The 13,248-nt window shown below is 50.5% G+C and overlaps 1 protein-coding gene across 4 annotated transcripts in view; it reads right to left on the bottom strand.

Annotated features, from left to right (window-relative positions):
• Window positions 1-13,248, bottom strand: part of SPDEF (SAM pointed domain containing ETS transcription factor) — a 974,947-nt gene that overhangs the window by 328,369 nt on the left and 633,330 nt on the right. For all 4 annotated transcript variants that reach the window (XM_075333861.1, XM_075333863.1, XM_075333860.1 and 1 more), the window contains exons 3-4: window positions 1,485-1,682; window positions 1,341-1,388 (exon numbers count right to left, since the gene is read on the bottom strand). In XM_075333861.1, coding sequence (XP_075189976.1) covers window positions 1,341-1,388; window positions 1,485-1,682 — 246 coding nt within the window. The remainder of the gene's footprint in view (window positions 1-1,340; window positions 1,389-1,484; window positions 1,683-13,248) is intronic.

Below are 13,248 nucleotides of genomic sequence, written 5' to 3'. Positions count from 1 at the left end.
GCGCTCCACAAACAACTCAACACACACAACGCAACACACAAACAACACCGCTCTCACCCCCCCCACACCCAGACAACACCCAGAACATGTACAGCGCCCTACACAAACACTTGGTAACTACACACAACAACATCTATATATATATATAACAAAAATCATACATTAACTACACAATACGTAAATTCTAGAATACCCGATGCGTAAAATCGGGCCACCTTCTAGTTTATTATAAAAGTTTTGGTAAAAAATATTGATTTTTATTTTTTTGCTACCATGTCAATAGAATTTAATAAATCACACTGATCAATAGACAGACTCTTGCTGTGTTTGGTAGTTTAGTTGCTAGCTCTTACTTGGGACACAATTAGCATTGATAATCTAATTATCAATAGATGATCAATGAGCTAATCACATCTCTATCATCCTACTTTGTCCAGTTGTTACACGACTATCCTTATAAAATTGTTAAAATATTCAATTTCACTTCAGCTTCTACAGCAGGCATGTGCATCTATTGATCACTTGTTAGCCTTAGGCGGGCTTTGCACGTTGCGACATCGGTAACAATGTGTTACCGATGTTGCAGCGATAGTCCCGCCCCCGTCGCACGTGCGATATCTAGTGAAAGCTGCCATAGCGATTATTATCGCTACGGCAGCTTCACACGCACATACCTGCCGTGCGACGTCCCTCTGGCCGGCGACCCGCCTCCTTCCTTAGGGGGGCGGGTCGTGCGGCGTCACAGCGACGTCACACGGCAGGCGGCCAATTGAAGCGGAGGGGCGGAGATGAGCAGGATGTAAACATCCCGCCCACCTCCGTCCTTCTCGTTGCAGCCGGCGGCAGGTAAGGTGATGTTCCTCGCTCCTGCGGCTTCACACACAGCGATGTGTGCTGCCGCTGGAGCGAGGAACAACATCGTACCAGTCGCACCATCGGCATTATGGAAATGTCGGAGGCTGCAGCGATGATACGATAACGACGCTTTTGCGCTCGTTCATCGCATCAAAAAGGTTTTACACGTTGCGATATCGACTGCGACGCCAGATGTGTGTCACTTTCGATTTGACCCCATCGACATCGCATGTGCAATGTCGCAACGTGCAAAGCCGCCCTTACTGTGTAGACTGGGACAGAGTAACTCTCAGTTAGGTGAATTACTTCTCTATTGTACAAGGTGTGTCTGGAAATAGACTCAGATAGGGGTTTGAAAAATAAACACATTTATGGTGCATCCTGGAAATTAAGCAATGTGTCATCATTTGTTTTATGTCCAGGACTGTGACAATGTCTTAAGTTTGGGCAAAACTCAATACAGGTAAAGGGTTAGCCTGTCTTACCACAATATCTCATGTCCCCAGGTCCTGTCTTTTCTTTCATCCAGGCTGCTGCAATGACAAGCAAAATATTTAGAAAAAAAAGAATATAAGCTATAAGTCTATCAAAATCATATTCAACTTCGATTAGTTGCTTTGAAATGTTACCTGATTTCCAAATGTCTAAATGAGCATATAAGACATCTCCACACAATGGGGACCTGTCTCTAAAGCCATCTTCACTCAGTGCACATAAGTCTCTTCCTGTTAAGTCTTGAAAGCTGCGACCCACTTGCGGAAGTCGATACTGGTGCTCTGTCCATAATATCCACTTCTGAACATTACCTGAAGACCATTCCATCGGGTCTAATTGAAAAAGAGAAATGCTTAGTCTTTCATTATATATTCTCATGTAGTATATTACAATCAATTTGAGTTTAGACAGGTAAATGTGTTAACTGTGCACAGGCTGGAGGATTAAGTCAGCTGTTACACATAATGCTCGGTTTAAACAGGATTAAAGTCATGAGCTTCACACAGATACAGTAATTTCACAGGCATTGCTACTACTGCAATTCTACTGTAAATGGTTTTGATATTTATAGAAGAAAAATCTTGAATTGGAAAAACTTGAATAACTGAATTTAGAATCACTAGTTAGTTATAGGTTGAAATGTGATTGGAAGCAGAGATGAGCATATCAGGCAAAATTTTAATTTGAAATTATTCTCCGAGAATTTAACGTCTCTTATTATGTCCCTGGTCTCTCCATGTTACAGAACATTAATAATTGTAATATATAACAATAAAATGTATTATACTCACCTGACGTTTCATCTCTTGGCTCTTCACTGTTCCCCATCCATTCCTTGTCTGATCTTCCGTTGGTCACACAGAAATCTCTGGGATTTTTTCCCTTGGCTGGGACTTCCATGATAGACAGGCCTGAAAGGGCTCTGTGAATGCAGCTACAAAGGTCAAGGCTGGCACTAATATGCTTGTTACTAGAATCAAGCAGGTCGGACACTTGGACAGGCTAAATTCGAGTAACGCATATAATGGAAGTCAATGTGAAACTTGAGAATTTTTTCCAGGAGTCTCTCCCAGGAAGGACGGAAATAGAGCTCAAATGGAATGGAAACAGCATATGAAAGATGCCTGGACACATATCTGACTCCCAGGTCGCTGCTGGGGACAATATTGTCAGAGTATTACGTCACGTTTACAATGTGACCATAAAATATGCAAAACCGAACATAACATGGATTTTACAGGAAAAATGTTAGGAAACATTATTTTCTTTATAATGGCGCATATATATATATATATATATATATATGCGCCATTATAAAGAAAATTACACAGTATGCATATAATGCAAAGTAAAAAACTGAAAAAAAAATAAATGCCTCCTTCATCCCTTATGCTATGTTCAATCATGGCGACCATAGCGATTTTGCTGAAAGAATTGACATGTTCCTTCTCTCAAAAATGCAGCAGTTTTCCATTTCAGTCAAGAAAAAAAAATAATTGTGTGAAAAAAATCAGCTTTTAATATGTATAAAGCTGATTATAAAAATGCTGCAAAATAACGCTGCAAAAATGCCATGTGTGAAAATAGCCTTGAAATCCAGGCCATCTCTCACAGTATTTCACCTTATTTATTTAAAGGACACTGCAATACCCCTTGAAAGACATGTAGAGAGCCTCAGAATAAATTTTTTGTCAATTTTAAAAAGAGAATGACTCCTACCGTGATGAAGCCTATGCACTAAGTGCAAGGCCTAGACAAAATTTAATGAGGGATCGCGAGAAACCCTGGATGACACATACAGGAGGGCCACAAAATAATTTTTTGTCACTTTCAAAATAGTGGTACTCCTACAGTGGTGAAGTCTATATACTAAGGGAAAGGACTAGTAAAAGATTAAAGGAGGCAATCCAATACACCCTGGAAGAGACGTAGAGGCGAGCCTTAGAAAACATTTTTTTAACATTTAAGGGGCACTTTGCACACAACGACATCGCAAGCCGATGCTTGCGATGCCAAACACGATAGTCCCCGCCCCCGTCGCAGCAGTGATATCTTGTGATTGCTGCCATAGCGAACATTATCGCTACGGCAGCTTCACATGGACTCACCTGCCTTGCGACGTCGCTCTGGCCGGTGACCCGCCTCCTTATTAAGGGGGCAGGTCGTGCGGCATCACAGCGACGTCACACGGCAGGCGGCCAATAGAAGCGGAGGGGCGGAGATGAGCGGGACGTAAACATCCCGCCCACCTCTGTCCTTCCGCATAGCCGGCGTGAGCTGCTGGACGCAGGTAGGAGATGTTCCTCGCTCCTGTGGCTTCACAGCGATGTGTGCTGCCGCAGGGGAACGAGGAACAACATCATACCTGTCGCAGTCGCGTAATTATGGAATTTCCAGACACTACACCGATGATACAATTATGACGATTTTGCGCTCGTTAATCGTATCATCTAGGATTTACACACTACGATGTCGAGTGCGACGCCGGAAGTGCATCACTTTCGACATGACCCCTCCGACATCGCACCTGAAATGTCGTAGTGTGCAAAGTGCCCCTTAGAGTGAGTGGAACTCCTAGACTGTGTAATATGATCACTGTTAAAGTACAATAGGGGAGGTATGTGTCGCTGAGATTATTAAATTCAGTGACGTGAACCTGGATATAATGCTCCAGTGTACTAGGTGCTGAGAGAGTTAAATGGCTTTTAATGGGTCGGGTTTTTGTGAACAGCTAAAGAGTTGGGTGGGACGGCTGTTCACCATATCACCACCTCGGGGTGTGTTCCATGAGGTAAAAGCAAGGCCTCTGGAAACACACAGTGTTCTGTGTTTGGAAGAAGATTTGCTTGAGTGAGCGATAGCACCCGCCCCCCGCCCCCATCGCTCTTGCGATATGTGGTGATCGCACCCGTAGCGAACATTATCGCTATGGCAGCGTTACACGCACATACCTTGTCAGCGACGTCGCTGTGACCGCCGAACAATCCCTCCTTCAAGGAGGAGGTGCATTCGGCGTCATAGCGACGTCACTGCAGCGTCACTAAGCAGCCGGCCAATAGAAGAGGAGGGACGGAGATGAGCGGGACATAACATCCCGCCCACCTCCTTCCTTCCTCATTGCCGGTGGACGCAGGTAAGGAGATGTTCGTCGTTCCTGCGGTGTCACACATAGCGATGTGTGCTGCCGCAGGAACGACGAACAACATCGGTACTCAGCTGTCAACGATTTTTGGTGTTGGAGAGACCTCACCAACACCAACGATTTTTACCTCTTTTGCGATCATTTTAGGTCGCTCAGAGGTTTTACATGCTGCTATGTCGCTACCGACATCATATGTGCGTCACTAACGACATGACCCCGATGATATATCGGTAGCGATGTCGCAGCGTGTAAAGCACCCTTAAGACTCGTAAATCCTATGCACTAAGTGCAAGCGCTTTTAGAAGTAAGCCTCTAAACATTAGTAAGGAATAATACACGCCTAGGAGAAAATAAGAGCGAGGGTCGCATTCTGGCCCTGTTGATATGGTGGAGGAGGAGGAGCAAGACATGAAAAGAAAGAAAAAAAAGAAGTATACCCTTGTTTGTGTGGGATAAGGTGCAATATAACACACCACAAAAAAGGAAAATTTTAGTTGACTTTTTGATCTGCTATTGTCATCCGGTGGGTTGAGTAGTGTGGTCATATCCAGGCCTTGTTCATTTGATAAGAGTCAGCCTGTCAGCATCTTCAGTTCACAGCCGGATTCGCCTATCAGTTATGCGACTGGCAGCACTAAAGGCATGTGTGAGGTAGCGTCGTCGGCTGCGCTGCAGAAGACACGGGATCCAGGCACCAAGGTTCACAGCACACCGGTTTATTCCAAAGAAAAAAGTTCACAATAGTACATAGGTGCCTTTCCGGCAGAGAACTCAGGGAGATGTGATCACCCCCCTCACTCCCGGCACACCTGCCCTTGTTCCTGAATCTATTTATCCCTCCCTTCAGCCTGTAGGGAAAACAGCATTAACCCTATAGTGGATTATCATGGAGTGAGCACAACCGGGGCGAGACATACCGGCCGTCATAGATAACCCCGGTCACAGTCTCACATACCCCCCCCCTCAGTTCAAGCGTGCGGGGTTGAACTCCTGCCATCAAACACGGGCCGCGGGACAAGGCATCGGCGTTGCCCTGCAACCTACCGGCCCGGTGTTCAACCGTAAACCGGAAGTTCTGCAGAGAAAGGAACCACCGGGTAACCCGGGCATTCCGTTCCTTGGCGGACCTCATCCAGACCAGTGGAGAGTGATCCGTCACCAAGCGAAACTGACGTCCCAGCAGGTAATAGCGTAGGGACTCCAAGGCCCACTTGATCGCCAGGCACTCCTTCTCCACTACGCTATAATTCCGCTCGGGAGGGCGTGAGCTACCTACTTAAGAAAGCGACGGGGTGTTCCACCCCCTGAACCACCTGAGACAGCACTGCCCCCAGGCCGACCTCCGAGGCGTCAGTCTGTACTATGAACTCTTTCCGGAAATCAGGGTTTACAAGAACGGGCTGTCCGCACAGGACCCCCTTCAGGGCCCGGAAGGAGTCCTCGGCCTGCGGAGTCCAGTGCACCATGACGGACTTCTTGCCTTTGAGAAGGTCCGTCAAGGGGGCTGATAGTCCCGCAAAATCTTTTACAAACCTCCTGTAGTACCCCACGATACCCAGGAAGGCCCTAACCTGCTTCGTGGTCAGGGGTCTAGGCCACTTCTGGATCGCCTCAACCTTGTTAATTTGGGGCTTAATCACTCCTTGGCCTATCACGTAGCCCAAATAGCGGGCTTCCGTGAGTCCCAATGCACATTTCTTGGGATTGGCTGTCAATCCGGCTGTTCGAAGCGCGTCCACCACCGCTTGTACCTGTTCCAAGTGAGTCTGCCAATCGGAGCTGTAAATAATGATGTCATCAAGGTACGCTGATGCATACGCCTGGTGGGGTTCCAGCACTAAGTCCATCAACCTCTGGAACGTGGCCGGAGCGCCATGTAACCCAAAAGGCAAGACAACATAGTGGAAGAGACCCTCCGGCGTAACAAAAGCGGTTTTCTCCTTGGCGGACTCCGTTAGTGGCACCTGCCAGTACCCCTTGGTCAGGTCGAGCGTGGTAAAATATCGCGCCTGTCCCAGCCTATCAATCAGCTCATCCACCCGGGGCATGGGGTAGAGATCAAACTTGGATATTTCGTTCAATCTCCTAAAGTCATTGCAGAACCTTAAGGAGCCATTGGGTTTTGGTATTAGGACAATCGGACTAGCCCATTCACTCCGGGATTTTTCGATGACCCCCAGGCGTAACATTGTCTTTACTTCCTCCGATATGGCTTGTCGTCGAGCCTCCGGTACTCGGTATGACTTCAGGCGTACCTTCAGGTGGGGCTCGGTGACAATATCATGTCGTATCAGACTGGTCCTACCGGGCAGCTCGGAGAAGACATCGGGGTTCTGCTGAACCAACCGTCTGGCCTCTCGCCTCTGTGTCTTGGTGAGGGCTTCTCCAATCCTTACTTCCGGTTCGTCCTCTCCGGAGGTCGCTGGAGCCGGATGTGAACGACCCGAAGAGGAGGGAGGTGGGGAAAAAACAGCCATCAGGCTTTCCCGTTCCTGCCAAGGTTTTAATAGGTTAACATGGTATATTTGTTCAGGTTTCCGCCTACCGGGCTGCAATACTTTATAGTTAACCACCCCGACTCTTTCCTTTATCTCGTAGGGGCCTTGCCACTGAGCCAGGAATTTACTCTCCGCCGTGGGAATCAATACCAACACCCGATCCCCGGGATTAAAGGTCCGCACGGTGGCTTGTCTATTGTAGCGGCCGCTTTGCGCGGCCTGAGCCTCCTGTAAATGCTCCTTCACAATTGGCATGACCGCGCTTATGCGGTTCTGCATACCCAAAATGTGTTCAATCACACTTTTATGGGGGGTGGGCTCCTGCTCCCAGGTTTCTTTTGCCAGGTCCAACAATCCCCGGGGATGTCGCCCGTATAACAATTCAAAAGGCGAAAACCCCGTGGATGCCTGTGGCACCTCTCGTATGGCAAACATCAAATAGGGAAGCATCATATCCCAGTCTTTCCCGTCTTTGGAAATCACCCTTTTGAGCATGGTTTTAAGGGTTTTATTGAATCGTTCCACTAAACCATCCGTCTGAGGATGATACACAGATGTACGCAACTGCTTGATCTGGAGTAGCCGGCATAGCTCTTTGGTCACTTTAGACATGAATGGGGTCCCCTGATCCGTAAGGATCTCCTTGGGCAACCCCACCCGGCAGAACACAGCAAACAACTCCCGAGCTATAAGCTTGGCTGCAGTATGTCTGAGAGGTATCGCCTCTGGATACCGGGTGGCATAGTCAACGATCACTAGGATGTGTTGGTGCCCTCGAGCGGACTTTACGAGGGGCCCCACCAGATCCATCCCTATCCGTTCAAAAGGGACTTCTATAATGGGTAACGGTACCAACGGACTGCGAAAGTGGGTCAGGGGTGCGGTAAGCTGACACTCCGGGCAGGTTTCGCAGAACCGTTTTACCTCCCCAAAGACCCCTGGCCAATAGAACCTTTGCAATATTCGCTCCTGCGTTTTCTTGACCCCTAGGTGACCACTCATCAGGTGTTTATGAGCCAAGTCGAGGACCCGCCGGCGATACGGCTGGGGCACCACCAACTGCTCCACCCCTACGCCCCGTATTTCATCTACCCGGTAGAGTAAATCCTGTTTAAGAGCGAAATGGGGGTATCTTACCTGGGCACCAGGCAGCTGTGCCACCCCGTCAACTACTGTCACCCGACTCCGGGCATGTATTAACGTAGGGTCCTGGAGTTGGGCTGTCCCAAACGTATCCGGGGACGCCTCCAACTCCGGGATGGGCTCGACCGTCTCAGCCTCTCCTGCCAATACCTCTAGGGGCGACCTATCAGGTTCACATCCTGTCCCTATCATGGGGACCCCTACGGCAGGCGTCCCGGATTCAGGATTGTAGGGCTCAGGTCCCGGACTGACCAATATCTGAGGGGACTTATGAGGTCCCTTCCATAAAGTCCAAAAATAGGGCAGATCCCTTCCTAGGATCACATCATAGGGAAGAGTATTAATAAGTCCCACCTCATGTTGCACCTGACCGCAAGGTGCTGTGATGGTGACTATCCCCGTGGGATAGTCTCGGCGGTCCCCATGTATGCAAACCACCCCCACGGTACGTCCTGTGGCCTTTACTTTAGCCCTTAGGGTTGATCGCACAAGGGTCACTAAGCTTCCGGAATCCAACAAGCCTGTAACCGGACATCCATTCACCTGAATTTGGCATAAGTGGGGCTCAGTCTCTGGGTAGACCAGGTCAGCGGTACACACCACCTGAGCATACATTGAACCCCGCCGGGTAACCCCACAATCCATGGGCTCCGGGGTGAGTGGACACTGGGCTTCCATATGTCCCACCCGCTGGCACCGCCAACATCTAATAGGGAAGGACACCCCCTTGACGAGTTGTCGTTTAGGGTACGTAGTTTTCCGGACCTCAGGGACGGAGGGTGTGGTTTCAGACGGGACGGTAGCGGACTCCCGCACCGGTGTCAGCGGTGGGTCCTTGGCCCTAGGCTTGGAGGGACCGGACCGACGGGCGGTACGCAAAGTCTCAGTGTCCCGTATCAAGTCCTGCGTAGCCACATGCCGCTCTACCAGGGACACTAATTGGTCCAGGGTACTCGGGTCACCCTGTCCGACCCACCGTTGAACGGTGACGGGTAAAGTGCGCACAAAACGATCCACTACTACCCTTTCCACCATTTGCGCCGGGCTCAGAGTGTCAGGCTGCAACCACTTTTTTACAAGATGCAACAAGTCATAGGCCTGGGAGCGTACGGGTTTGGCTTCCTCAAAGAACCACTGATTTACCCGCTGAGCCCGTACATAGGTATTCACCCCCAACCGAGCCAGTATTTCGGCTTTCAGGGTCACATAGTCAATGGCGTCCTCGGTACAGAGGTCCAGGTACGCTTTTTGGGGTTCCCCCGTCAGATAGGGCGACAATACCTCAGCCCACTGCGGGGTCGGCAGCTTTTCCCGCTCGGCCACCCGCTCAAACACCGCCAGGAATGCTTCCACATCATCACCCGGGGTCATCTTTTGCAACGCTTGTCTCACCGCTTTCCGGACGCTGCCGTCGTCATCCGGTCCCGGGGTTGTTGCTGCCGGTCTGGCACGGATCGACTTGGCCAGGAGGACCATCTGTTCTTGGTGCCTTTTTTCCTGCAATTGCAAGGCTTGCTGCTGACGTGCATTGGCCTGCTCCATCTGTTCTTGGTGCACTTGCAAGGATTGCTGCTGACGTGCATTGGCCTGATCCATCTGTTCTTGGAATTTTTTTTCCTGCATTTGCAAGGATTGGAGCAGGTGTGCATTGGTCTGTTGCTGCTGTGCATTAGCCTGAGCCAAATGCTTTAGTATGTCCTCCATGGCGTCGCCGGGTTTGGGCTGTAGTATAGCCGCTCGAATCCAGGACATGCGCAGCTGGGTCACCAGGGATGGATGCTACACCTCACCGGCTGTCATGCCCGCATTCTCCACCATATGTGAGGTAGCGTCGTCGGCTGCGCTGCAGAAGACACGGGATCCAGGCACCAAGGTTCACAGCACACGGTTTATTCCAAAGAAAAAAGTTCACAATAGTACATAGGTGCCTTTCCGGCAGAGAACTCAGGGAGATGTGATCACCCCCCTCACTCCCGGCACACCTGCCCTTGTTCCTGAATCTATTTATCCCTCCCTTCAGCCTGTAGGGAAAACAGCATTAACCCTATAGTGGATTATCATGGAGTGAGCACAACCGGGGCGAGACATACCGGCCGTCATAGATAACCCCGGTCACAGTCTCACACATGCTATGACAAAATGCTAGCAGTAGGGCAGGCCAGCACCACCAAGGGGTAGAAGGACAGTTCATGCCACGTGTACAGCTTAGATACCCAATAGTTGTACGGCACAGAATAATCACGGAGGACGCTAGTACGGTTTGCTAGGAACTCTTTCACCATTTTCATAACCTTTTCCTTTCTTGTCAGAATAGCCTGCAAATTAGGGCCTGGACGCTCAGACTGTCTTATGAAACTGTCTCAGACCTTTGATGGTGTTTCCCTGTTTCTGTTGGAGCTGCTGTGTGAATCCTTCCTTTCAACTCCTTGGTTGTCCATGGAACTATCACCTCTGCCATCAGATGGGAATTTTTTGACCAATTCTTCAACTATTGCCTTCTTGCACCATTTTAATAGCTCTCTCTGCCACAGGAAGCAGAGATGGAAATGTGATGCCGCCTCAGGGCTGTGGGATACTCGGTCCCAGGCATGCGATAAACAGGGGAGTCGTGGTCACGGCCGATGCCCGGTTCCGTGACCTCGGGGGTCGATCCGAAAAAGTGTGAAAAAGTGGAAAAATAAAAGTAAAATAAATAAGAGTTTTTGACTACGCCCCTTGCAGGTTGCGGCTATTTTGTAGGAGCCGCTGTTGCGTGATCTTCCTGGAGTGGGTAGTGTTGCAGACGGGGGCCAGACCGCTTCAAGGGAGGTGCTCGGATCCGGGTTCGTTACTGTGGCTCGAGTGGTAGCTGGACCCGGGCTCGTGCGGCTGTCCGTCCTCACAACCGTAGAAAGGGTGTATTTACAGGGGAAATAGCTTGTCAGTGACGCCACCCATGGGTTGCGGTGAGAGTTGGTAGCACCGCCGCTGCCTGGATATGGGATGCCCGGGGCTGATGGAGTGGGGCAGCAGGATGGTATCCCCTCCACGGATAGGGGAGGTGTTGTCCCGAGGCCCAGGTGTACGGGGTTATATGCTGCGGAGAGTGTCATGCAGAGCTGGACCGGGCAAGAATGGTGTACTCCAGTTCCAAAGAAGTTCACACAGAGTCCAGTGGTAAACCAAATCGCCAGTGACCAGTAACCTCCGGCGGGTGTATTCGGGTCCCACACCCTGGTACAGCAAACAGGGGTCCCTTCCTCCGGCACTCAGTGTTTGTGTCTTCAACAGGACAACTCAGCTTGAAACGGGGGAAGTCCACTCCCGGTAACTTTGTATGTTGGGGGCTCTGGCCTGCGAAATATGACCCGTGGGATCTCTGTGGGTTCTGGCGGACACCCTATCCCTCGCGTTGGGCTTCCGTTTTGCTCTCTGGGCTTGCTGGTGGGACAAGACGTAGAATCTTGTCCCCAGCTGTTTAATTGACAAGGGGCTTGAAACCTTCCTCGCCTTAAGGTCCAGGCACCCCGACTGTGCACGGCCTCCAGACCGGATTCCCGCTGTCGGCACCGACGGGCTACAACCCTGCCCCGGTCCACTTAAGGTCTCCCGCGACCAGATCTCAGTCGCCTGTGGCCATGTCTGCCGTCTGCCACCTAGTCAGTAGTCCGGCAGTCCAGGGGCCTCAACCCCTGACTCCGCTGTCACTCCCCACTCCTCTCACTTCAACCATCAGTCCTGTTCTCCTAAGCTTGACTGGCTTGTTCCCTCCCAGAACACCTCAGGACCACTAGGTGGGCGCTGTCAACTACCTGGTCCAGCCCACTGGTGTGTCTCTATTGTCACGGGGGGTGACTAGGCTTTGCTGGCTGGTATTATGTACCTGGGTGTGGGTTTGTGTTGGTATGCCAAGGGAGGATGGAGTCAGGCACCTGGAAGATCTGTGCAGTCTCTGTGGCAACCTGGTTTTGCCAGGGCGTCACACTCCCCCTTGGTGGAATACAGCCTGTCCTCGGGCTGTCCGGCCACTGACGTTTATTTAAACTGCATCTACAAAATGTAAAAAAAAATGGTGGAACACATAATAAAACATGAACATTTCTTCCCTTATAGGGAGGCACACTTCTTAAACTTTGCAAACAACATCATCTTCTCACTTCAGCCTGCCACCCAAAACACCTGTACCCACCCAGTGCCACCGCTAACACTTGTGTCACATTGCCCCGGGTTCCTGTTGGTTTCTATGATGACCGGGCAGAAGTTCCTTACCCACCAGTCCACCCCAAAGGATCACAAAGTTCCGGAGCCCTCTGGCCTGGAGGTTAGCCTACTGTTTTGCTAGTGACTGGGCCTCGGCCGATTCTACCGCAGGCCCTTCCTCCAACCAGTCCTCTCCAGCGGGTGTTGCAGTTCTGGTGATGTGGTAACAAGAAGATAGATGGGGGTTATGTTCAAAGACCCAAGAGAGTTTTTGGGTGGCCTCTACTAGTCCAGAGGTCTTGGTCCATCAAAATGTAAACAGGGGAAAGTTGGGTTTTCAAACTAGGAAAGGGGGTAGCCAGAATCCGCTACCTACTTATTCTTTTTGCTCATAAAGGTGACGGTGGGAGGCGAGGCATGGCTGCTCGTTGACCACGATCCACTTCTTCACATCAAGGGCAAACTTGACCATAACTGACCATATCTCCGGGTTCCAGATTCATGTCTGGATAGCCAGTTGGCAGGTGAGGGGCTACATCCCTCCGGGACACAAATATCTCGGCTTCCAGTTCCAGCTCGTATATAAATCCCCACCCTTTTTGGGGATTTATATACGAAATGGCGGATCTGCCCTCGGTAAGTTGGGCACCGGACACGGAAGGTAGCCTGCCGGAGGCAGTCTTTCTCTTTACAAGTGCGGGCAAGCACATCCGCTTTGCGTTTTTCTCTGGCAGCTACCTCCCGGCGTAGCTACTGCTGCTGCCACTCCCAGTACGGGGCATGGGTTCCGTGCTTCGCCTCCTGCTCGGTAACCAGGCCCACTCGGGTGCCCTCGGCACCGGCTACGACCAGCCTCACATACTGCTGTGGGCCCCACCGATCAGTGGCCTGCTCCACTTCCCTGCAGGTGCACTCCGGCTGCTTCTTAGCCGGGTC

The sequence above is a fragment of the Anomaloglossus baeobatrachus genome, chromosome 2 (genome assembly GCF_048569485.1).
Source record: "Anomaloglossus baeobatrachus isolate aAnoBae1 chromosome 2, aAnoBae1.hap1, whole genome shotgun sequence".
NCBI classification, from domain to species: domain Eukaryota; kingdom Metazoa; phylum Chordata; class Amphibia; order Anura; family Aromobatidae; genus Anomaloglossus; species Anomaloglossus baeobatrachus.
Note: the sequence above shows the minus strand (reverse complement) of the source record. Positions and strands in the feature narration are given on the sequence as shown.